This window comes from Mixophyes fleayi, chromosome 8 (genome assembly GCF_038048845.1).
Source record: "Mixophyes fleayi isolate aMixFle1 chromosome 8, aMixFle1.hap1, whole genome shotgun sequence".
NCBI lineage: Eukaryota > Metazoa > Chordata > Amphibia > Anura > Limnodynastidae > Mixophyes > Mixophyes fleayi.
The window spans coordinates 31293333-31321093 of record NC_134409.1 but is presented as its reverse complement, the minus strand read 5'-3'; the positions used below and the strand labels follow the sequence as shown (position 1 = coordinate 31321093).

The following is a 27761-nucleotide window of genomic DNA, read 5'->3' as shown; positions in this document are numbered from 1 at the left end:
TCGCATCCCCTGTCATGTGATACCATCAGATGCCTACCCCCCGGCCCTAATAGCGGCTTGACTGAGCGGCCCGGGGGGCGCTGCCCCCCTGCCCCTCGGGCCAGCCCGCCCCTGATTGGGGTTACGTAATAGCCAACTTTATTGATAAACTTAGTGTGGTTATCTCTGTATTTAGTACTAAAAATATTTGAAGCCACATAAGTTTTCTTACAATATTAGGTTGGTGCAGGGCCTGTCTTCAGTTTGTGATTAATACATATGTATAAATACTGCTTCAAAAATTCAGTCAAATAGAGGCCACTCTCCTCAGTTTGTAACTTTTACATGTGGACAGACACCTGAGTTCCAATTGGTGTGTTATGCTAATTTTTCCGCTATCAATAAATATTGCCCACTGCGATCGCTGTGGTTCCAAAGCACATAGGTTTTAGTCGCAAAGTATATTAAAAAGCAAAGTTTAGTATGCATAAACATGCGCCTGCAAGCGCTGACACAAGCTTCAATGAGAACACTCTAGGGTCCAAAACACAAGCTCAACAATTTATACACTGTACGGTTGTAAAAATAGTTGCATCACAGAGATATACAGTTACAGTTGTAATGTCTTCATTCATTGGTTGAAGGTTCTTGCACTCTCAGGTACTCGACATGGCAATGGTGAATTCCTCTGGTCATTGTTCTTCAAACTGCCAGGTCTTCTTTCCTCAGTTTCCCATGTCTAAACTTGCATAAACTGGTTTTATGACCCCTGTGTACTGGTTATTTGGTGTATGAAATAGTGATATTATTTATAACTAGCATTTGCAAGGTGCGAACACTACACAAGTAACATAAAATTGCGAGCAGATTGATAGCAAACTCAATGTAATTCAGATGTCATAAGCATTATTTAGCTCCCCACACTATAATTTATATGATAAACATTGTAAAATACATTATACACACTTAAATGTTATGATAAACATTATGCTGCATCCGATTTACATCCCAACTGATTGTAGTGTACAGGAATTATTATTTTACATCCAATTATTCGACACACGGGTGTATCAGAGAAAGACTGGCACCTAGTATGTCAATTATTATAGTTGTAACTGACAAAATAGTTAGGAATTCCTATACTGAAGACCACAAAAAAAATAAGAAATCAAAAGATATTACATTTTTTGTGGTGCACAACCTTAAACTTTATTGGTCTACATTATCTTTTTATGTTACTGTCTGATCATAGGTAAAAAAAACACCCAAATAAAAAAGTATTGTTGTGAAAAGGAAATAAAGTGTATAAAAATGCTGTGAAACATGCTGTCTTGTGTATCTTCATTTAACAATTAGATCATATTTATCTTATCTTTATATAATTTATCACACTAATATGCACTTGTATAAACTGTGATTATTATGGTTGCAACCACTTAACAGGGATCCTATTGGCTAATCCCTTTATAATTTTTTTATTGTTAATTATTCTGAATTTTCACAGGGTACATTGCCATACAGGGTATGGTAATGTAGGCTCTGTGTGATATTAGTTCAATTGCACTGCCTTTTTGGCCTCTGTTGTACAAAATGTATCTTATATTGCCCCAATACTAAGGGACTATCTTTAATGCCTTTTTGATTCCTCAGTGAAAGAAATATTGCGCACCGGTTTTTAAAAAGGCAAATAAAAGGTTTCATCTTATGTGTATAAAGCCTTCATACAACATATGTTTACATAGAGACTACATTGGTAGGTATGAAAAACATTAGTTAGAGGATCTGTTAACAATTAAGTACATTATAAACATTATAAGCATATGCAGCGATGTGTGGAACCTGTATTAGAGTCAATAGTGATAATTCATTAGAGCCTGTATTTGTAGAACGAAAAATACCTTGTGGTGCGATTTTTTCGGAAACCTTTACAGGTCATATACTGCCACAAAACCATACTTGCCAACTGTCCCGGAATGTCCGGGAGACTCCCGCATTTCACGAGAGTCTCCCGGACTCCCGGGAGAGTATGGCAATCTCCCTGATCTGCCCACTTCCTAGTGAAGTGGGCAGAATTCGGTTCAAACGCCGCAATTCACCGGGAATCGCGGCGTTTGGCCCCACCCCAGCTGTAAAATGACGCGATTTGCATCATCACGTCACGCGGGCGGGGCTAAAATGACGCGAATTCCGAAGCCGCGCCCCCTACACGCCCACCTCACCTTTGTATCTCCCGGACGTAAATGATAAAATGTTGGCAAGTATGCACAAAACTGTGGCTGGTATACAACCTGGTATACAAATGGTGCTTATGAAGAGGGCATTGCTCTGTTTCTTGTTAGTTAGTTCCTGTATTTTCTGGTAGCTCAGGAGAGTTTCTTCACATTGCTTTGGTTTTGACTAGTGCTATTCTTATGGTATCCTTGTTGTATCCTTTCTTTACAAATTAAGTTTTGATAAATTGGCTTTTAATTTCAATGGAATTGAGTTGTGAGCACATTGATTAGTACAGCTGAGGTTTCAGATCGGAAATTTCCTCCAATATCTTGTATTGCCTGGGCAATCCTCTATATGTTTAAAGAACTAAGGGTTTTTATTTTTCACATTTTAACAATTTTTATTTCATAGTAATCTTGTTTCACTTATTTTACACTGAGAAGGTTTATCTGAATCATTGTTTCTTCCCAACGCAAGTTATTATTATTATTAACCTCAATTTATAGGGCTCACATATGATCCGCAGCACCGTACAGAGGGTAAACAACAAGACAGTACATGTTATAACAAAATGATACAGTAAACAAATAACACTACAACTCTCAACACAGCTACTGTTAGCCTGGATGGGTAATGGAGTGCAAGGGGTATATTCAGCACAAGCTGAAACCTATGCCCATAGCGTGGACGTAACTAACAGCTTTAAAGCCACTGTTAAGGCAAAAAGTATTTTCAAATTCTTCTGAAGTAAATATGAAGTCTTTACAGTATTCATATCATTCATATCAGATGTGGACACTTTTCAAGCTAAGAGAAGTGTGTCCTTGAGCATATAAGTACAAGATTTTATACATTTTAACAGCATCTATTACACAATGTGATAATCTATACCCCTTATTTACAGTTTCCTAATATGGTAAAGAAGTTCCTAATAAACATTGGCTACCTTGAGATAAAGAAATCACATACACCAACAATGTTATAACTGTTGGCATCGTAAATCTCACTTCACTTTATTTAGCTTGACCTTTCTCATTGTTCTTAATAAATTTGTTCAGACCACTTCAACCTTTGCCAATTTCCAGCTGAATTCTGAAGAAAACAGAATACTGAACCGACTTTGAATTGGACACATAAAATATAACAATATTGTATTGCTTAATTGATACAATATTAACCATAAACAGTCAATCGGGTTGGCTTCCAAAACACCACTGATGGTGGCGCAAAGACAATGGAGGAGTGAAGACAAGGGGCAGATAGGTTCACAGTGTAGCTGGCGAGCAAAAGTTATAGGCAATGAAAACAGTAGGGAAGAGGACCCTGCTCACTAGAGCTTAAAATCTAAAGAGGAAAAACAATCAGTTGACACATGGGGGTGAGCCAGTGTAAGGGGATCTGAGTGCAAGAAGCAAGAATAGTCATTTGTCAACCGGAGAGTTTGAAAGGGAGTAAATATGAAGATGAGGTTGGAGATGTAGAGAGCAGAGGAGTTGGAAAGAGCTTTGTTCGTGAGGGTGAGGAGTTTGAAGAGGATACTGTATGGACGAAGGAAGGCAGATGTGGAATGGTGACAGAGGAAATTAAGTCTAGCTGCAGAATTAAGTATAGATTGAAGCAGAGCGAAATGGGAGCAGGAGAAGCCAATAACGATGCCAATAACGGTGAAGGTTGCAGTAGTCTAGAAGAGAAATGATCAGTCAGTGGACTACTGTTTTAGTGGCAACCTGGGAGAGGAAGGGTCTGATACAAGCGATTTTTTGAAGTTGGAAGTGGCAGGATTGAGCAAGAGATTGAATGTGGGGGGCAAAGGAGAGGGAGAGGTCAAGATTGACACCCAGGCAGCAGAGATGGGAAACAGAGGAGATAATGATGTTGTCGACAGTGATAGTGAGGTCAGGAGGGGAGGAGACTCTTGATGGAGGGAAGACAATGGGTTCAGTTTTGGCTATGTTTAGTTTAAGAAATAGTAAATTCATCCAGGAGGAGATGCAGAGAGGCAACTGAACACCTGAGTGGAGAGGGAAGGAGAGTGATCAGGAAATGAGAGGTAGAGTTGAATGTCGTCAGCATAGAGTTGATACTGGAGGCCGAAGGAACTGATGAGTTTACCCAGGGAGGAGGTGTACAGAGAAAAAAGCAGAGGGCCAAGGACAGAACTCTGTGTGACATCAACAGGGAGGGTGGATGGGGGGTGGACCAGAGGTAGAAACAGATAAGGAGTGGCCGGAGAGGTAGGAAGTGAACCACGAAGGACACTGTCAGAAAGGCCAATGGTATGAAGGGTGTACAGTAGGAGAGGATGATTAATTGTGTCAAAGGCCATAGAGAGGTCCAGGAGGATAAGCAGTGAGAAGTGGAACCTTGGACTTGATCGAGAAGATTGCTGGTGAGTTTGGTCAAGACAGTTTCTGTGGAGTGGAGAGGCAGAAGCTAGATTGGAGAGTATCAAGGAGGGAGATGTCAGACAGGTATCTGGTGAGATGGTTGTAAACAAGAGCATGTTTCACGGATGAGAGGTAGATGCGAGGGGAGAGGGATAGATTGAAGAGGTGAGCAAGATGGGAGCAGGAAGTGGAGGCGAATGAGTAACTTAGATGAGAGGGGATCCTGTTTCCGTGATGAAATCACTGCAGGCTGTAATACATATTCAGAGCTCCTTCTATCTGTCTCTGACTGTATATTGTGCAGTTTTATGTGTATTTGGCAAACAGACAGTCCCTAGTAGTTATTACATTTTTCACTGCAAAATAATAAAAGACATTCAAAACTTAATCAAAACTGAAGCCTTGGAGTTTTGCACACTGTGTTAAAGTTATAAAATTGAGCAACAATTTTAAAAATAACATTCGTGTCAATTTTAGACATCTTCCATTGTTCCATTGCTTTAAATACATTTAATGTATTTTATAAAGGGGAGAGAAAGAGAGAGAGACAGACAGAGAGAGAGAGAAAGAAACATATATAGACTCAACTCTGAGTTTTGGTTTCCACTCCTGTGTTTAAAGGTCCTTGGCTGCAGATCATGGGCTATTAATGGAAATCAGCCTCCACTAAAATATAGACCTAGGCTGGATCCCATGTTGTTCACCACCTTCTTCTCTCATCAACCCTACCAAATACTGCTCTTCCCACTGTGATGATCTTATTAACTTAATAAGTGTGTTATTTTGCTCATGTTATACGTACATACTTACTCTCATAGTTATCAGTTGCATGCATTTATTGATTAAATGGTTCAAGAAATACAGCCATAAAAGAATTCTCATAATGCTATATGGAGCATGAAAAAAAAAAATCAGAAAACCAGGAGGATAAGTAAACATAGATATAAGGTTATTTTACACAGTTGATCATTTCCATACATGCTACATTATACATTATGCTTGAAATCCAGCATCTGTAGATAAAAAAATAAAGTTATAAAGACCGTATACTGTATATAAATAAATTAAAATACTTAATAACAGTGGGAATAAAAATAAATTAGTGAAGGGTGCACTTGGATTAAATAAACCGAGACTGCTCAACTGGTGGCTAATATGCCAGATGCATCTTTCCAAGGCTTTTGTGTGCCCACTGCTTACAATTTTTTTAAAAGTCCATTGTATGGCTTCCTTTTATAGTATTCAGCTGGCAGCCCTGTCTTAAAAACATATAAGCAGCGCTCTTTATACAGAATTTTTTACCTATATATAACATATTTTATGTATTGTTTTATTTGTCTTTACTGTGAAAATTGTTGGTGTGACAAGTGTTAAATATGTAACAATAACATGAATGTATAGTATCACATCAGTGGACATTTATGAAATTCTCACAAGCATGTAGTTCTGTGCACTATTACCTTTACTACGGTAATAGCTGTGCATTATTACCGTAACTACGGTACTAGCTATGCATTATTACCGTTACTAAGTAATAGCTGTGCATTATTACCTTTACTACGTTAATAGCTGTGCATTATTGCCGTTACTATGGTATTGTCTGCACTGATTTTTTTTCTCGCAAAAATCAGCGTAGAAATTACCGTAGTAATGTTAATAATGCACGGGCCACGTTGTTCTAAAGAACAACGCAGAGAATTGAATCTGGCCATATATATTTTGCATACCTCTAAAAGGTGTGCAGCACCTCTTTAAAATAGAATTCCACCTCCCCCTCCCCCTCCCCCTCCCTACCCATATAAAAATATAAAACATAGAAGAGACATTTTGAATGTTAATATTTTCATGTCATTGGTGTTGATTGTATTTTTTTTCTGTTGTTTCCTCTTTATTTAAAGAGTTTAAAAAAAAAATAGAATTCCACCTTTTGCTGTATTACATTGACAGCATCATACCTTTAAAATGGATTTAAAGTTGATCTTTGGATGAAAAATCTTAATTAGTAATCGAAACCCCCATTGCTCCCTTATACCTAAACTTTAGAGTGCCTCAACTGAGATCCACTGAGACCCCCTTCTTCTGTGCTACTAGACACCCTAAAAAATTTAGGCTCTCATAAAAGAGGTCCAAAATAAGCCACATTAAAATGCTAGGTCAGTCCCACCATCATGTCACCGATGTGACTCAAGCAGCATGCTGACAGAAGTAGGAGATAGGAATGAGTGATCTGATGCCGGTTTCAAATTGGATCCTCTATTTTAAGGGTCTGATTAATTCAGGGAACCCAAGAGCTCACAAGAAGGGGTCCCAAAACATGGAGGGGAAGAGGAGAGGAAAGTGGTGACTGTTGTTTATTACATATTTGCAGCCAAATGTGGGATGAAATTTTCTGGACACAATATATAGAACACTTTTTTGGTCCAAACATTGCAGTTTACTTTAATGGTATCATTAAAGTATGATTACACCCAAAACTGATGATGCAATCCGGTGTTCAGGCTAACATATAGTGCATGTTGGCCCATTATTCTTGGTCCTGAAGGCGATACTCTTCTTACTCTTGCTGCCCTGGCCTTTTTCAGAAATACATCATGTTTTCCAACAACAACAAGCTGTCAGTGAAAGCGTGGAGAAGCGGAGATGGACATGTGCAGAATATCAGAGGTTCAGCAGATGGCCTGTCACCAGACCTTCAGTAAGTAACCTCTTAGGACTGGATATTCCACCTAATACTTGATAGCTTATTTGTACACTGAAATTTAAAGTTGGTATTTGTGTGCTACATGAAAAAACAGCCAATATTTAACTTATGTGCAAAAAAATAAACTCATTTGCACCCGTTGCATTGCAACATGGTTTTGTCCAGAAAACTTACTCAAATTCTTGCCTAAGTTCCTTAATGAATCAGACCCAAAATTGTCTGAAGAGATTCCACTGAAAATGTCCCCAAAAAATGTTTTTCATAACACATCTTTACAGGTCAATTGTCACTTTATAATGCAACTCTTATTTACACCTGATGCTTATGACTTGTGATACTAAGATCTGTTTAGCTTTTTTTATTTCTACTACACTTTTTTATTTGTTCTAGTCTTGTTATTGCATTTGTACCAACACTCCCATGCGAATGCATAAAACGAAACATTTAAAGACTGGTCACTGGTTTTTTACTAGTTATCCTTTTAATACACATCGAACTATTGCTGAGCAGCTGTAATGTGAGGTCTAGCCAGTGATGTTTTTCAGAAACCTGCAGGTATTGAGGTCTAAATTGGAGAGGTAACAATTATTGATATTGTGCAAAACAGTAGCCAAGTCCACATCTACACTTCAGAAACTAGGCACCTATGATTTACAATTGCTTCAAGCAGAAAAAGACGCATACTGTACATGCTAAAAAGATTTAATATCAGAAATTGTGACTTGCCTTGTTTGTTACAAACCTACCATATTCATGGTTTTTTCCACTTCGTCTTTTATCAGCAATTGGTTAAAAGGGCACCACCAGGATTAGGAGGAAGGGAAGCCTAAACAAGAAATAAATATTTCAACTTTAAAAAGATTAAATAGATGTTTCCTAAAACAGCAGACACCTTATACATTAAATTAAAATATTGCTGGGCATGCATTCTGCAAGTTTCCCTGTTCAGTAGATTGGAACAAGTCGAGACCATTTTCAAAGGAAGAAACCAAACAAGTTACCCTGTGATGACATTAGTACCAAGTACAATTTATTAAAAGGTAAGTCCAGCTGGGACCTTCTTATCTGGATGCTGACAGCACACTTCCTTGATGTTCTTAAACATCAATGTGAGAAGTATTGTAATATAGGTACAATGCTTGGTTGGAAGAAATAATGTAATCTTTTATTATGGATTCTTGCCTGGGTTTGAACACTTATCCATATACTAGTGCCAGGGCAAAACAAACAAGGCTGCAAGCCTGGTAGTCACTGGGGGCACTCTTCACTGGTCAGCACGGTGCTAAATAGTCATTTTATCATAGACTGCCGCTGAAAGTTAAAGCTTAATTTAAAAATGTCAGTGCCTTGAGGAAAGTGAGGAAAGACACAAAGCAGATTTTGAGTAATTATCTTCCACCCAGACAGATCACCCCAGCTCAATTTAAACCATAAATTAGTGCAAACTGAGACAATTTTTTTTTTTACAGTGGTAGAGGGCTGAATTTGGATATGACATTTACACTTTTGCACATAGTAGGCCTGATTCATCCTCGGACGAAAGTCCATTTCCATGCCGTATCCTGTGTGAAATAGCTTTAGCCAAACTCAGAAACTAAAGTTACTTCAATGAACGCAATTGCCTGCAATTCATGTCTGAATTCAAACAATAACTATAGCTGCCTATGACTTGAAGGGTGAAACAGGGGAGGGAAGGAGCAGATGAACGTAGGCAATGTACAGTAAACATGTGGTAATGCAGATGCAGCCGAATCAAGTCTAGGGTTTCTCTTAAGAATGCAGTTTTTAGCCGTATCATTTGCACCAGCTACAGTGCAGGTACAAGTGCCAACTGATATCATACATCTATTTTTTTAAAACACAGAACATGTGTATGCAAGGAAGATATACTATAAAACCGCATTGTATGCATTAAGAACATCCTGATTTATGTATTTACTATTTTTAAAAATGGGGGGAAATGCAACAAATATTTTTATTAATTTTTATTAATGATTCTAGTATTCAGTTGCTAATTTTTTATCTAAAATATTTTTTTGCATACATTCGGATGTGCCTTTATATTGCACATATGCATGTGCATATCCTGCACTCTGTTCTGTCTGATTACATAAGGCAAGTATTATTTAGCCAGAGTGTACTTTTTCACAGATTTAAATGGAAACGTATATTGAGATCTGATTGTCTTTGAATATGACCGGAACTATGCTCAAGTTTCGTGCTCATTTTTTAAAAGCAAGTGGCATGTAGGTTCCATCTAGAGATTAATCAGGCCCTGTATTTCTCCACAGCCCCAGGTGTACTTTGTTTGCTGAGACATCTTCTGAGAGCATAGAATAGGCATACATGTGACTCAATCAGGTTTTAGACTACCCCTAACAATTGGCTCCATGAGCAGCCACTTGCCTAATGGTAGAGCTAGCCCTACATAAATGTCCTTCTGTGTCTTTCCATGGGGTTCTGTCCCAACAGCGGTCCTGTCATGTTATCCCAGTGTATAAAGCACTATCTTTAAAGGATACCATGCAAAGCATAAAAATATCAATAAGCAATTAATTTGAGCTTAGAGATCATTTATGCTACCCTCAAACAAAGGACATATTGGCTGTATAACTATTTCACGTTAGGTTCACTAATCACACACGTTCTGTAGTGTCTGCTGCTAGCTTTGACTTCTGTTTATACCAGTGTACTGATGTTAAATCTTGGTCACATACTGGACAAATTTGCTGTTTTAAGTCACAATTTCCGTACTATACATCCAAAACTGACAGCAATATTCACTAACAAAATACTGAACCGACTTTGAAAAGAACCTTGGAGGGTGAGACTTATGTGTACATACCTCTTTTCATAACAAATTCACTTAGATAGTGTGGGATTGGTATAAAAGAGACATGCATAAATTTAGCAATTCCACAAACTGATTTGGCAAATTTGTTGGTTTCCTACAAGAATGTCCTGTATAGCTACATTAGCCACCCCACAGCCATCTTGTATCTCTTTTGTCATAATGTCAGCTGGAGACTGGGAGGGTATTTGGCAGCACTGTTTCTACCTTTTTCTTTTTTACTGTGAGTTATAAACTTCACAGATCTTGTGTACGAATTGTTTGATTTTGGTAAAGAAGAGTTAATCATCACCCAAAATGATCTTTTATAAATATATACCAAACCTTGGATTACAATGAACTGAATCCATGCACGCATCCAAAGCATAAGCACACTGACTACTCTCAACTGATAAAGATGACGGCTGCGCTTGCTATCATGCCCGCTGTCATTGCGCCATGCAGTGGTCATTCACGGGCTGCACTTGCTCAGTCATGAATGACCTCTGAACATGGATAGAGGTCTATGGAGGTACTTAACTCTTCACAAGAGGATTGATGTTTCTGTGACAGATGTATCTGTGCAATAGGTGGCTGATGGGGGAGTTGTAATCTGTACAGTTAGGACCTCAGGACCGCACCTGCCAGTGATTATCCCTATGCAATGTATGTCTGGTTATGATGATATATTTGCTGTGCAGGGGTTAGTGCTCATCATTAGGTATGATGCATTGTATTATGCTGTCCTGTACATTTGTGCGACTTTTGAAATTCATCTTTTTAGGGCTGTGCAATCTACATGCACAGCCCTAGTCTAGGACTGTGCATTTAGTGTGAACAAACTAGGGCTGTGTATGTGGAGTGAACAAACTGGGGTTGTGCATGTAGAGTGAACAAACTAGGGCTGTGCATGTAGAGTGAACAAACTAGGGTTGTGCATGTAGAGTGAACAAACTAGGGTTGTGCATGTAGAGTGAACAAACTAGGACTGTGCATGTAGTGTGAACAAACTGGGGTTGTGCATGTAGAGTGAACAAACTAGGGCTGTGCATGTAGTGTGAACAAACTAGGGTTGTGCATGTAGAGTGAACAAACTAGGGCTGTGCATGTAGTGTGAACAAACTGGGGTTGTGCATGTAGTGTGAACAAACTGGGGTTGTGCATGTAGAGTGAACAAACTAGGGCTGTGCATGTAGAGTGAACAAACTGGGGTTGTGCAAGTAGTGTGAACAAACTGGGGTTGTGCATGTAGAGTGAACAAACTGGGGTTGTGCATGTAGTGTGAACAAACTAGGGCTGTGCATGTAGAGTGAACAAACTGGGGTTGTGCATGTAGTGTGAACAAACTAGGACTGTGCATGTAGTGTGAACAAACTAGGACTGTGCATGTAGAGTGAACAAACTAGGGCTGTGTATGTAGAGTGAACAAACTAGGACTGTGCATGTAGTGTGAACAAACTAGGGCTGTGTATGTAGAGTGAACAAACTAGGACTGTGCATGTAGAGTGAACAAACTAGGGTTGTGCATGTAGAGTGAACAAACTAGGGCTGTGCATGTAGTGTGAACAAACTAGGACTGTGCATGTAGTGTGAACAAACTAGGGCTGTGTATGTAGAGTGAACAAACTAGGACTGTGCATGTAGAGTGAACAAACTAGGGCTGTGCATGTAGTGTGAACAAACCAGGACTGTGCATGTAGAGTGAACAAACTAGGGCTGTGCATGTAGAGTGAACAAACTAGGGCTATGTAGAGTGAACAAACTAGGGCTGTGTATGTAGAGTGAACAAACTGGGGTTGTGCATGTAGAGTGAACAAACTAGGGCTGTGCATGTAGTGTGAACAAACTAGGGTTGTGCATGTAGAGTGAACAAACTAGGGCTGTGCATGTAGTGTGAACAAACTGGGGTTGTGCATGTAGTGTGAACAAACTGGGGTTGTGCATGTAGAGTGAACAAACTAGGGCTGTGCATGTAGAGTGAACAAACTGGGGTTGTGCATGTAGTGTGAACAAACTGGGGTTGTGCATGTAGAGTGAACAAACTGGGGTTGTGCATATAGTGTGAACAAACTAGGGCTGTGCATGTAGAGTGAACAAACTGGGGTTGTGCATGTAGTGTGAACAAACTAGGACTGTGCATGTAGTGTGAACAAACTAGGACTGTGCATGTAGAGTGAACAAACTAGGGCTGTGTTTGTAGAGTGAACAAACTAGGACTGTGCATGTAGTGTGAACAAACTAGGGCTGTGTATGTAGAGTGAACAAACTAGGACTGTGCATGTAGAGTGAACAAACTAGGGTTGTGCATGTAGTGTGAACAAACTAGGGCTGTGCATGTAGTGTGAACAAACTAGGACTGTGCATGTAGTGTGAACAAACTAGGGCTGTGTATGTAGAGTGAACAAACTAGGACTGTGCATGTAGAGTGAACAAACTGGGGTTGTGCATGTAGTGTGAACAAACTAGGACTGTGCATGTAGTGTGAACAAACTAGGACTGTGCATGTAGTGTGAACAAACTAGGGCTGTGTATGTAGAGTGAACAAACTAGGGCTGTGCATGTAGAGTGAACAAACTAGGACTGTGCATGTAGAGTGAACAAACTAGAGCTGTGCATGTAGAGTGAACAAACTAGGGCTGTGCATGTAGAGTGAACAAACTAGGGCTATGCATGTAGAGTGAACAAACTAGGGCTATGTAGAGTGAACAAACTAGGGCTGTGTATGCAGAGTGAACAAACTAGGGCTGTGTATGTAGGGTGAACAAACTAGGGCTGTGTATGTAGAGTGAACAAACTAGGGGCCCTAGTTTGTTCACTCGACATGCACAGCCCTAGTCTACGACTGTGCATATAGAGTAAACAAACTAGGTCTTTTTGTGGAGAGTGAAGCATGTGAACAGCTGTGTGGATGCACCAGTGTAATATGCAGATCCAAGAAGATTTCCTTAGAGTCACAGAGATTAGAGACAGGTTTCTCCTCTCAAACAACCAGGGAGAATGAGTCTCATGAGCAGATACTGTACAACTTTCTGTCCTATTGTGCAGATCTGTATTTGTCTTTATTGCCAGCATGCACCAAACTTGAAATGTGATCCTAACCAAAATTTGTAATGATATAACTTGATATACATTTCAGGATTTATATCCAATAAGATGTACATTATGTACACTAAAATTAATTCTCATATTTACCTTAATCTCATTGATGGCATTTTTCAATGGTTCAACAAGAAGTTCAGCAACAACTTCAGTTATATTCCTCTGCAATATTGCATCTAGTTAGTTGCACATTACAGCAAATAATCTCAAAGAGGGAATATGACAAATGTGATATGCAATCCATTCACATCTTAATTTCATCTTTATTAACGTCACCACTGAAATAATATTTTATTTCCAATGCAACCAATGTTTTTCTAATAAAAAACAGAAAATGAAATTGAAATAAAGAACTCTGTATCTATTTTGCAACATTGTTTCACTACAAAATACGTCACCACTAAAATAATATTTTCTCCTATTAGCTAAACAGCTGCATCATGCTAAGCATGTTTTATATACTTTATTATAATTATCAAAAGTAAATTGTGTATAATTGTATGAAATTAAAGACAGTTTTGACCACAATGTGAAAATTACAACTGAATTTTAACTCTACTCTAATTCAGGAATTCAAAAAAATATTGGGTTTGCATATATTTGTTGTACTGTATTTGTAGCCTATAGCTCTCTAATCAAAATATGCACTATAGAATATAGGTTTATCAATATAGTAGGAACCAAAATAAAATGAGCTTAAAAAACAAATTAGAAATTGTAATTACAATAATTTTCTTACCAATGTATGTCCAGAGTTCAGTGCCTCATCTCCAATACAACCAATGTTTTTCTAATACAAAACAGAAAATAAAATTGAAATAAAGAACTCTGTATCTATTTGTTACACTACAAAATTTTACAAACTAAATATAATGAATACATAATATGAGTGAAATTAAATTAGTTACATTAATTTGTTGTTAAATGCAATTGAAGTGGCAAATATTACTAAATAAATAATTTTGTTAATTGCTCACTCATTTTTATGTCCCCTTTGAACTTGTTAAAGGGTATATTTTTGTTTTAACTACTTTATCATTTACAAATGTGTTACTAAACTTGTGCAAACTAGACTACAAGAATTCATCTCTGTTCCATAATCAACCTATGTACTAAAGTCCTTACATTACAGGTCTGACATAATTAGGGTATGGTGGCAGGTGAAGCACATATAAATCAGACGTATGGCACAGCACAGCAGTCATGATATTCTTCTCCCTACTACCACTGAAGTATAATGAAGTTATTGCAATGCAAACAGCCTTGTTCTCCTTATCACGCAGAAAGGCTCAATGAAACAAGCTTCATCTGCAACTACATTGGAGACATTGCCATTAACCTGGAGAGATGGATAGTACAAAATTGTGTCAATCAAATAGATCCCCTTACACTAGAACCAATCAAGCAAATTACATTTTTACATTAAATAGAGTGCATTTAAATGAACTAGTTGGTCTGAGCATTAACAATACAGTAAAATTTATTAGAGCAATATCTGACCTGAGGGTGTGTGAGAACTGTGATGTTTATGCCTTTACTTCATAACACTGTACTTCCTGCTCCAAGAATGTTGAGATTTTAATGCTACAAAATGGTATTAATATTAATTTCCAACTAGAGCCCCACAAAACCCGGCTGATCAGTCGTGTAATGTTCGTACCCTGATGTAGTGTAGAATAAGACAGGCATTTCAGAATTGGGTGTTCTAATATAGACAATGTACAGTAAGGACATGTATGAATAATTGCGTGTGGATTCAGACTGGGATATAGTCACAGATACAGCTGAAAAAGCATTTTTGTTTTCGGGGAGTCAGAGATCAATGAACGGCTTGTAATTAAAGGTTTGCAAATGATTCACTTGTAATCAGAGATTTGCAAATGATTTGAAGGAGCTTATTGAGAATTAAGTAGTCACTCGGACATAGATTAGGATCTGCTTAGAGAGTTGTATCAAATAACTTTTTTTTTTGTACACACGTTGGGATGTTGTTCCTGTTGTATTAGCAAGGTTGTTCAAGTTAAAATTGTGCTTCATATCAATTCAATTTATAACATATTAATGAAAGGTTTTTGTACATGTTGGCAAGTGGGATGTACGTGTCAGAGGAGTGTGTCTGTTGACAAGCAAACTCATCTGCTATTCATTCAGCAAAAAGAGAAAGCAAAAAAACCTTGTAAGTGATTGAAGTGAATGCAAACAAATTTATATATATTCTTATATATTCTTTTCACTAAATATATTTTTTAATCATTATATGATTATATATATTTTTTTTTATCATGTAATTTGTTTGCATTTACTTCAATCACTTACAGCGCTTTTTGCTTTCTCTTTTTGGTGTTTCAGTGGCGCAAGCAGGGGGGGTTTCTGAGTCTCCAGAAACCCCCCCCCCCCACCTTCGCTAACTAAGTGCCCACAGTGGCACTGTCCTATACAGCACCGCCGCGGACGCTTCTTTGACAGCGCCGCGGCTGCTGTATAGGACAGCGCTGCCGAAACGGAGCTGCTGCGCGTTACGCTTATGATTGACTCCATTTTGAACCTTTATATTTTCTTGTCTGCCTTCACTAAGGGCTGGATTACCAGCAGTGAGCTTATGTAATAACCATGTATTGATGGAGGGCATACCATTTGTTATGGCAGACTCAGAATAAGTCCCTAGATCCCTCTTAACGCGGTCTTCACTTATGGAAGATGGTATTTCCATAGAGCGCTATAAACTCACTGGTACCTGGATGCCCCCAGGACTGCTGCTGCCTCATAGACAGATGCAAAAAAAAAAGCACAAGTCATGCAGAGTAATTAACAAGATAGGGACCTATGGACCCTAAGACTACTGCCCATTATACCAATAGCGTAAAATAAACACACCATTTTAATTTAAAATGTAAATTGATTAAAAGACACTCCAAACAGTACTGTATTTAGTCCATATCAATAAAACAACGTATTTAAAGAAAAATCGAAGGCAAAAAGGCAGCAGAAAAAGCGATCATGTGACACCACCTTCACGGATGTTTGGTTACCATTATTACCATTTTTAGACTATATACTAGCAGAGATATTGAATAATAAACTTTGTGCACTGATAATGTTTGGTTTCCCTAGATGTACAGCTGAGAATTCTTTAGCAAGTTTATTTATTTACATACGTGTTGCATGGTAAATTTAATAATATGTTTTCATGGATTTGGTTAATGTTTTAGATGGGATATGGTGAACATATACAATAATAAACTACCAACATTTGAGAAATAGTGACTACATTAATTTTTATAATAAAACACTTACCAAAATATCTAAGCAAAACTGAACATTTATTGTCTCCTTTTGAGCCTAGGGAACAAAATGATAATGTTGCATGAAAAATCTAAAGTTGCATTAAATAGATGGCAGCACACCTACCAGATTAGGCTCTTCACAATCTTTGTGGGTTTTAAATTCCATAATATTCAGTATTGGCTCTACTACATGACATTTTAATGGGAGCTGGTCTACAAAAACATATTTTTAAAACATAGAGCATACTGGACACTTATTACGATCAATCACCAATCCTTATGACCAGCCACCAGGCGCGGGCTGGCAGGTATCAGCCCGGGGGACGCACAGGCGGCCGCATCGCGTGTCATGTGATGCGGCCGCCTGTGCGCGGACACGATGCTGCCGCCGGTAATATTTAGCTAATTTTTCATCCAGGGGAGGGGGAAGGCGGCCCGAACAGCCATTAGACTCAGCGGCCCGGTCCAGCCCGCCCCTGCCAGCCACCATCATTGTATATATGGGATAATGTACTGCATACTATAAATGATACAGATTTTATTAGTCACCAAGAGTTATAGAGTTTACGGAAAGCAATGGTGATCTGTAATAGCCATAATCATTTACAATAGGAGGTGAGTTGTTCATTATAATACAAGTTTATTTAATACATTTTCCTAATGAACACTGAGGAGATGGTATGAGAAATCACTATACAAGTAGATATTACTTACTGGAGCCCTTACATATGTTGACATCACATCAGTATTATATCACACTAGCCCACTTTTCCTACCTTGCTTCCAGGCGAGGTAGGAAAAGAGGTGGGCGGGGCTTGATGATGCACTGTGTTATGAAGGGAGTAGGAAAATCATGTAAGCAAGCTCCACCCAAAAAGGGCCTAATTCAGAGTTGGATGCATATGTGTAAAAGAAAAACTGCTTAAATCAAATGCACATAAAAATAACGGTTTTGCATGCATATACTCAGTTGAATGTATTTCCTGATGTGTGCAGCTTTGCATCAGTGGCATATGCACCAGGTTTATGTCAGGTATACATAAGATCAAATCAACACATTTGTGCATTGCAGATGTTCTGTGACTGTACCTCTACTATCTCACATTAATCACATTGTTTAATAAGGATGCATTCACTTAACTAGTTAAAATTCATCTAATCTATATTAAAATAAAAACAGATTAAAACTAAACATTTTTGGGTATCAAGTGTGTATATTAGTATTCTATCTTTATTGTAAGATATGCTGAAAAATGAAGAATATAGAATATATTGTGAAAAAAGGGATTGATTTGCTTCAGGTTCCTAAGAGAGGAGGTAGGTGTTTAGCTGGCAAAGCAGGGCTACAGAGTTACACATTTATACAGCAATGCACCTAGGGTAAAGAGATACAGGTGGAGGACATATGTGTGACAAAATAATAGTAAAGAGTCTGACTTAGCATACATATTTTGAAGTGGTTTAAAAAGCATCTTTTCCACAGCTAGCAGCAGGCTGAAAGGGTGTGTCTGCAATCAAACTGAATACCTGCAAAAAACTCCCTTTTAAAGGACAGGTGGAAGTGTCTGTCCATCAAGTTAGGGTTTTAGAAGCAGTGTATGCTATTTAAACCTGTCTTTTTCTTTTATGCAGTGTGACGATGCCAGACAGAGCTTGTCTCTGTTAATTTAGCTTTAGGTTCACAAGAAAGTGTGTGCAACTTTATGTTATGAATTACTTTGCCATCCTGACAATAAAAACAATATAAAAAGGTGTTTGTGTGTGTATCACCTGAACTGTGCCCATGTCACAATATGTATTATTACAATCATTTCTTTATATAGTATCATAACAAGCAGCAGTGCTGTATAGGGGGAAGTTGAGCATGGCAATGATGTATAGTTAAAGCAGAAAAATGTGGCCTTTTTTAACCATATAGATCGGTGATCGGCAACCTGAAACACTTCAAGAGCCTCAAGGGCTTCAAGCGACCTGCCTCTTTTCCAAAAGACCAGGTGATGGCCCATCAGCTACAGATATTGCCTTTAAGCCTCACTGCATACAAGGCATCTACACCTGGCAAAACAAACCCGATTGTAGGTAGAAGTACAAGGTGACACCAGTGTCATGTGCTCCTTCCTGCAGTCATTGTAGCATGGTCAATGACAACGTGAGAGAAGTTTGTATAGGAGAGCATGTACTCTCTCTCTGTCCCATCTGTTCTCACTGTGTCAGACATGGTGCTAGCTCCTGTGCAAGTGCCGGCATCAGAAGGGATCAGAACACCCATGAGAACATCCCCAAGTCTGTATTTTGTGAGCTCACTGTCTGGGTTTTTTTTATTATTGGCATAGACGCACCCACTATTTCATATACAGTAGCTTCATCCCCTGTTTAAAACATACTTGCCAACTTGCTGAAGTTGGCTTCCGGGAGCGGTGTGTGTGATGGGAGCGGGACTCCAAAATTTGTGTCATTTTGCCAAACGCCGTGATTCCCGGTAATTCGGGGCGGTTTGGACCTAATTCACTAGGAAGTGGGCAGAATTTTGCCAGATGCGGGAGGTGCCACACTCTCCCGGGAGTCCATGAGACTCTCGCGAAATATGGGAGTCTCCCGGACATTCCAGGAGAGTTGGCAAGTATGGTTTAAACGCAGTTCCTTTACTGCACTAGTAATGTGTGTGCGTGTATGTGTGCATTTGCCATATTATCATACTTGGCTCTGGTAGCCAATTTGTCTAGAAACTTCTCTGAAGCCATGGCCGGATTAAGGGGGGGGGGGGCACAGGGGGCACGTGCTCCGGGCCCCCTCTCTCTGAGGGGCCCCTGACGCCTGCATGACCCCCTCTGGTGACAGCAGCTGCGGTGCTGCTGACAAAGAGTGGTCGCATGTGTCAGTGGAGACCCCGCCGGGCGCCGCATCTGACAGCTGTGTCCAGCGCGGCTGCTGTACAATCCAAAATGGCCGAAATGGAGCTGCTGCGCATGTGCAACCACAGAAGCTCCTCCTCGGCATGAAGAGAATACGTTAGTCGCCTACTCTCTATATAATTAAATATATCTAGAAGATATCTCCTTAAATATGTATATACATATGATTATTCATCTTATGTATATACATATTTAAGAAGACCCCTCATAGCATGATTATTACTTGACTGCTTGATATAGATATATATATATATATATATATATATATATATATTTATTTTCTGGCTACAGTTGACATATTTAATCAAGCAGTCAAGTAATAATCGTGCTGTGAAGGGTCTTCTTAAATATATATATACATAAAATAATCATATGTATATACATATTTCAGAAGACCCTTCATAGCATGATTATTACTTGATCAAATATGTCAAATGTAGCCACCTATAGCAGTAAGAGTATATATATATATATATATATATATATATATATATATATATATACACAAGTTAACCCGTGCATGATACTCATGCATTCTAGTCAAATCAAGCTACTTAAGGTGTTAAAAAGGTTCTTGTCATGCATTTGGGCCATAGCCCAGGCCTCAACCATCAACCACTCCCCACTGTCACCCCCGGCAACCACCAACCACTCCCAACTGTCACTTCTCCTTCAAGAAATATATATATTTTTTTTTTAAATCTTTATAAACACTTTTAACAATTAACAAATTAAATTAACATTTATTTATTTTGTTAATTATTATTTGACAGAAATATAATAGAAAACAATATAAAAAGATTATTTTTCCTTGGATTTATGTGTATTATTTTTGCAAACAACTTACTAAGTATTTCCGTCCTGACCTAAATACTTTTTACGTTATTTTGACCCAACTACTTATAAAATGGGACTGCTCAGTAATTATTTTGGAGGGGTGCCTTGAATAAAGTATGGATACTCTAAGGGTGCCGCAAACTGCAAAATTTTGGGAACCACTGCCTTAATTTTAGATCTTAGGGGCCCCCCTGTCTTAAGTGCCCCGGGCCCCCAAAGCCTTAATCCAGATCTGCCTGAAGCCTAGCATGCTCTGTTGCCAAAAGTGTTTTAGTTGACTTTAACTGACAACTACAGAGCATAGGCCAGAATCTGTATTGCAGAACAGGTAGTGTAAGTGTTCAGGCGCGTACCCAGAAGTAATCTTTATAAATGTTTGTTTTATAAAACTGTAAAAGTTCCTTCTTCAAATTGTTGTGAGCATCTCTTTACACCACATGTACAATGTGATACAGAGCATAGAGCGGGAGTGTGCTAGTCAGTGAACTAAAGTCTGCTCCATTTGAGTGTAAATCTGTAAAGTTTAGTTCTAATATAATAGAGTTGTCATTTACCTGGTGGAACATACTGTATTGAAATGTTCCTTACCTCACAAAACAGTTTGTTTAAGTCTTCAGTCACAGCTGAAAGATCCTAAAATAAAATATGTTATAAGTGAGAACATTGGAGACATCTGCTTTGGAGAAATGTACTTTTTCCGGTCCTTTATTATTAAGAGTTACAGATTATTCAATGTTAATCAACCACCAAATTACAAAAACTGCAACAGTTTGTACTAAATAAAACACATTAATCAGAGAACAATAACTCATTAAATTAAGTTAAAGGGTATTTACAGTCTGATATATGGATCCTTAAGATATTCTAACTTGTTTTTGTTCCCAAAGTTATCTGAAGTGGACTGTGGTAGAATTCAATAAATGTATTAAACATTTCTAATTGACATCCCAATAAATCTCCCGGAGTTGTTTATCGGACAAATTTTAAGCCTATATGATTCTGTGGGCTGCATCCTTTACTACATGTTCTTTTATGTTGCTATAACTATATTTGTTTAATCCATTAAGCAACATGTGAGGTGTGCATGTGCTTCACATTGCATATACAAACTCATGACATTAACAACGCATGTTCCATGATCTATGTTCACTTATACTCGCTCTAATTTTTAACTATTTATATTCTGCACTCTGTGGACCTCATTTATGAAGTGCAGTGAATGAACACGCTAAATCGCTTTGGTTTTGCCTAAATGGTCCACGAGTACACATCAAGATACACACCTGGAGCCTGATTCATTAAGGATCTTAAATGATGAGGATTCTTATTTCAGTCTCCTGGACAAAACAATGTTACATTGCAAGGGGTGCAAATGAGTGTTCTGTTTTGCACATAAGTTAAATACTGACTGTTCTTTCATTTAGCACGCAAATACTTGATAGCTTATTTGTACACTGAAATTGAAAGTTGATATGTGTGTGCTACATGAAAAAACAGGCAGTATTTAACATATGTGCAAAACAGAATACTAATTTGCACCCCTTGCAATGTAACATGGTTTTGTCCAGGAGACTGAAATAAGAATCCTCTTCATTTAAGTTCCTTAATGAATCAGGCCCCTGCTGTCTACTCTACGGAGATTCCTACACAAACTAGAAGTGCATCTAAATTTGGGGGGAGGTGGAAAAATTTGCAGAGCCCTGCTGTGTAAGAGCCACATCAAACTGAAACATCATATCACTTCAGAATCACCGTTTTCACTAAATTAAACTTTTCCATTTTTCTCTAAATATACTGCTTGGTTTAACATCAATTAAGGCTTAACTTAATTTCGAGAGTCGGTGTACATTAAAATGATCATTATTGCATATAACAGTTTGAAACGTTATATTACAAAGTATAGTGCAAAATGTGGCTAGAAATGTGCTTTCAACAGCTAGAAGAAGAAAATGCGTCCCATTAAAGGTAAAAGACAAGACCAGGGGCTAGATTTACTAAGCTGCGGGTTTGAAAAAGTGGGGATGTTGCCTATAGCAACCAATCAGATTCTAGCTTTCATTTATTTAGTACATTCTACAAAATGACAGCTAGAATCTGATTGCTTGCTTTAGGCTTAGTAAATCTAGCCCCAGATCTCAACCACTTAAAAAATGTGCTCTTTCCACTCCCTTAACTCATTTTAATTATCTCCGTCCACAAAATCAACTATCGGTTTGCACTGCTAAAAACTAGGCACATAGCTACACCTATTATGCACTTGGTAAAGAATGCTCCATCCAACTCCTATCAGCTAGTGCAAACTTCTGCTATTACACAAACACCTCCATCTTACACTATAAACCCATGAACTTTGGGGGAAATCTAGGCACACAAGTGCATACTGAGTCTCAATAAGCTACCGAAGAGGATTTTGAAGTGTGCCTTGGATGCTTTACATTTCATAAATAGCCTGTATATTTAATGCCTTTTATGCTTTTGTGGAGGGCATGTGCAATGATCCATGCCGATGATCAGCAGCAGCACAGAACTTTGCAGTGTTAGAAAAAAACTTTTCTTAAAAAAAACTATGTGTCCCCCAAAAGTCATACCAGCACATGCGCTGAAGCTGGTAGGGGCAATTACATGGGGATGAACAGAGTGTGGTCCCCCTGCAAAAGCATTTATCAGCGCAAGACTATAACAAGTTAGTCTGGTGGCACAATAATGTAATCAATACCCCACGTGAGGCATCACCTTAATGAAATATATGGCTATAACATCCTAGTTATGTCCAACCTGTTACAGCCTAGTGCTAGTAGTAGCTTTTGCACGGGAACTCCACACTACCCAACCCCTGCAGCTGTCAGTAACAGACCATGAGCACTTTTTCTTTGGGGGGGTAGTTTTTTATTTTATTTAAACTTATTTTGAACACAGCAAAGGTGAGTGATGACTATTATATCAGCGCGGATCTTTGCACCAGTCCGCCAGCAGACGCAAAAGATACAGTTCCTTGTAGGAGTAAAAGTGGCTGTATCCAAGTCACACTTATATGAACACACCTTTACTGTACACAAACTACGCTCGCACCCCCCCCATCCCAGCTCTATAGACGAAAGATGTGCAAGATCTGCATATGGACGTAGGCATAGGCAGTTTTCGCGTGCATGCACAGTAGAGAAATGCATATTTTATGCTAAACAAATGCATATAGGTCTAGCTCAGTATGTAGCCCAAGCTATAGAAATAATACACAATAGTACATTTTATTTAAGTAATAAAAAAAAATTGCTTTATAGCTCTAACATTCCTATCTATAATAAAGTATATTAATTGTGCATCTCTACACTCTCTATTCTAGACAATAAATGAATGGGTTGTTCTAGTTTTATAAAAGTTAAAATGAACCAATGTTGAAAAGAGTTTATTTTTCCAAATATTGACCATTATAAATTTCTTAATCTAAAAGATAAATAGGTTATAATATTTATAATATTTATTTCAGTATGGTCCCAAAAGAAAGCCCCATCTGCCCTAAAAAAATTATATCAATGATATCAATAATGGCATTTTGAACATTAAAAACTATTTTAATTCAATAAAAAAAAACTTGGCTTGGGCATGGTCGGTTAAAACCTATCAATCTGAAGTGATTAAAAGCACATATATGTATAGAAATAAAAAAATCCACAAAAATGATTTTATTTTTATGCGCAAGTTATTTCAGGGTTAAAAGACATTTTTTTAGGCATGGATATCAAATGTGATACCCAACTATAAATCTGTCCCCACATCAGTTCAACATTTTTCCAAATCAAATATATTGTGGCCTTAAAGTACCAACGTTCTACCCACTTTGCAAACTTGCATATTCATATACAAATAGGTTAAGAAAATATGATGTTACCTACCTTAATGAGATGAGCTACGCAGTCTGATGCAAAGAATCCTAGCTGTTAAATAATACGGTTATTAGTCGCATGGATAAATAAGCACAAAAATGATTCCAGATTACAAGCTGAAATCTTCGAAAAGTGACACATATCGGGTGGTAGAAGACAATCAGACTCATTTATATAACCTCATGTGTGGCATTTTATTCTGCTAGATAGGGGTTTTCATCTTCTGCGGTACTATGAAAAGAATTGATTCCATTATTCTCACTAATTGTAGCATTGTTACTGGCACTTTGAGAACTTACATCACATTTCTCTTTATATGAGCTCTTGTGGTTTCAGATTAGCCATTTCTCTACTGATTGCTGCAATTTGTCACCTTGCATGATACCATGTTTTCAGTAACCGTGTACACATTTGCTACAGTATATTTGTAATTTTAAGTTGGATATTTATTAATATTTTGCCATATTTTCACATCAAATTCATTGTCAATTGGCTATTTGAGCGCCTCAACATATTTTTCTAATTGTGTATTGATTTAGGTGGTTGCAGTGCCTCTTTTCAGAGGAAGCAGTTTCTTTCAGTGATAGTCATATTTGAGATGCAAATAATACTGATATTTTATTTTATTTTATTTTTTAAAGTTGGTTAGTACATGTTATAAGTATTTTTAATAAATTAGTCCTATACAGTTATACTGTTATGTATTTTTTTTTAAGTTGGTTAGTACATGTTATAAGTGTTTTTAAAAAATTCATCCTATGCAGTCATACAGTTATGTATTAATTTAGGTGGCTGCAGAGCCACCGTAAGAGGCAGACATTTCTTTAGATTACTTTTTAAATTTTATATTTTTTTACTTTTTTCCAATTTAGTGCCCCATTATTTATATTGTGTTTACAATATCGTAGATACTTTTAGATGTTGTTAGTTTCAACACACAAACATTACAGTAATCTCTACAACGGGAGAACAGATGCGAGAGTTTATGTTGCTTGGCTGATTAATAGTGTAATATTGTATTTTTCATAAGAAAATGACATGCTATATGTTGAAATGAAGCAGGAGAAAGTTGGCACGAAAATATAGTTCTCCTCCTAAGTCCAGGTGTGGGCATAGACAGAACTGCCTTAGGTGGTGGTCATTGGTCTTGGCTTGCATGTCATAAGTGTGTGCATCCAAACGGCAGCAAAAACTCCATTGCTGAGATTATACCAAGACCAAAAAGCAAAACAAAAAACAAATATATTTGTATGCTTTACAAAAAAAGCATAAATAAATAAAAAAAAAAAAAAGAGTTAAATAATCTAACACACATTCAGAAAAGGTGAACATACCTTGTCGCATGCAAAATTTGCAATAGGTTTAGATAGACCGGCTGTATCCTAAAACAAAACACACTTTGTATTTCTTGTGTTTTCATTCTGAAGGATTAGACCTGAACATTAGAGAGGGTCTATGAAGCATACAATTTATTTCATACTTATTTATATTGCATTCTAATAATATTTGTTTGAATGACCGCATATCACAAATAAATTATAATCAACATCAGAAGCAGCTATTTATATAGGGTCACTAATTCTGCACCGCTGTACAGAGAACTCACTCACATCATTCCCTGCCCCATTGGAGCTTACACTCTAAAGTCCCTAATGCAGAGAGAGAGAGAGAGAGAAACACAGTCTAGTGTCAATTTTATAGCAGCCAATTAACCTACTAGTATGTTTTTGGAGTGTGGGAGTAAACTAGAGCACCCGGCGGAAACCCAACAAACACGGGGAGAGTACTCCACATAGTTAAGGCCATGGTCGGGAATTGAACTCATGACCCTTGTGCATTTTGAAAGTATCACTTTAATTAAATTAGGGTTTTTAACATCAAATAATAAATCAAATAAATTAGCAACACTAAACAAAACTAAATACCGGCAGTCAACTGACAAACATAAGGGCTTTAATCCATACAATAAGATAAAGTGCCATCAAAAGTCTGTCTATAATGTCTTAAACTAAGATTATTGGGCATGATTCATTAAGAAACTTGGGAAAAAAATTTCTTACTTAAGTCTCCTGGACAAAACCATGTTAAAATGCAAGGGGTGTAAATTAGTTTTCTATTTTGCACATAAGTTAAATAATGTCTGTTTTTTCATGTAGCACACAAATACTTGACAGCTTATTTGTACACTGAAATTTTAAGTTGATATTTGTGTGCTACATGAAAAAACAGACAATATTTAACTTATGTGCAAAATAGAAAATGAATTTGCACCCCTTGCATTTTAACATGGTTTTGTCCAGGAGACTTAAGTAAGAAATTTCTTTCCCAAGTTCCTTAATGAATCAGGCCCGTTATTAACATCTAGAATTAATCTACTTATTACACTCATTAAATATGAGGTACGATGTACAATGGAACTATATTTGTTATTTTTATTTCTGTTTTTTTGGAAAAAATCCAATAAAAAATATTTGATTTAAATGAAACGATTAAAAAAAGATTATTGATTCATTGATACAAGTTTTTTTCAAAAGTTGCTACTGTCTAATAATATAATGCTAATGATATAATATTGCACTGCATCTACAGAGACACTAATTGATATGTGGTTACTCTTTAAACTTAAAAGGTGTATTTACTCACATTTTATAATGTAGTTGAACTGCAGAAGCTAAAGATATTTAAGAAGTAGCAACGGAGTAAATATGAACATCGGCATAACAAGGATTATAGGTAAACGATGATCAGCAGCACAGACCTTTGCGGTGTTAAAAAAAACTTTTCTTAAAAAAAAATTATGTGTCCCCCAAAATTCATACCAGCACAAGCGCTGAAGCTGTTGGGGCAATTGCATGGGGATGAACAGAGTGTGGTCCCCCTGCAAAAGAAGTGCAAGACTATAACAAGTTAGTCTGGTGACAAAATTATGTAATCAATACTCCACGTGAGGCATCACCTTAATGGAATAATAATTATACAATTACTGTTAGAGCTTGAGGCAACATCACATATGAAACTACTACATAGGGGCACATAAAACTATATGGACATATTGGCTAATCTGTTTTGCCACACAGCATTGGCAAATTATATGTACAGTGGGTGTTGTCATGTCAGGCATATTACTTTATCTTTTTTAAACTGAGTAAATGACCACTGTTTTTTATCTATATCTGTATCTTAAATAGCTTGATCGATCTATCTGGCAAATGTAGATTTACAGTTAAATCTACCAGAAGTGGGTGATGCTCAGCCTCTCAACATGTACATCAAAATGCTGTTTTATTTAATATGCCTGATTAAAGAGTATATTTACTAAACTGCGGGTTTGAAAAAGTGGAGATGTTGCCTATAGCAACCAATCAGATTCTAGCTGTCATTTTGTAGAATGTACTAAATGAATGACAGCTAGAATCTGATTTTTTGCTAGAGGCAACATCTCCACTTATTCAAACCCACAGTTTAGTAAATCTTTCCCTAAGTCTATTGATATAAATATTAAATAACTTCAAATGCTAGAACCGCACTATCAATAGAAGATCATGGATACCATAAATTGTCCAGGAAATGTCATCCAGTTCCTCAACCATATGATAGAATTTTTATCTGGAACTCTGAGTACTCTTTCTCTCATTCT

The 27761-nt window shown here is 37.4% G+C and overlaps 1 protein-coding gene across 2 annotated transcripts in view; it reads right to left on the bottom strand.

Moving 5' to 3' along the window:
• Positions 1-2317: 2317 nt before the first annotated feature.
• LOC142099135 (uncharacterized) overlaps positions 2318-27761 on the bottom strand; it is a 34667-nt gene continuing 9223 nt past the window's right edge. Inside the window, exons 7-14 of one of the 2 annotated variants that reach the window (XM_075182300.1) lie at positions 25459-25506; positions 24134-24175; positions 20832-20876; positions 16505-16549; positions 13950-14000; positions 13304-13372; positions 8028-8107; positions 2318-5593 (exon numbers count right to left, since the gene is read on the bottom strand). In XM_075182300.1, coding sequence (XP_075038401.1) covers positions 8060-8107; positions 13304-13372; positions 13950-14000; positions 16505-16549; positions 20832-20876; positions 24134-24175; positions 25459-25506 — 348 coding nt within the window. In that variant the 3' untranslated portion in view covers positions 2318-5593; positions 8028-8059. Of the gene's footprint in view, positions 5594-8027; positions 8108-13303; positions 13373-13949; positions 14001-16504; positions 16550-20831; positions 20877-24133; positions 24176-25458; positions 25507-26317; positions 27003-27761 lie in introns of those variants that run through there. The other variant, XM_075182301.1, reaches the window with a different exon arrangement.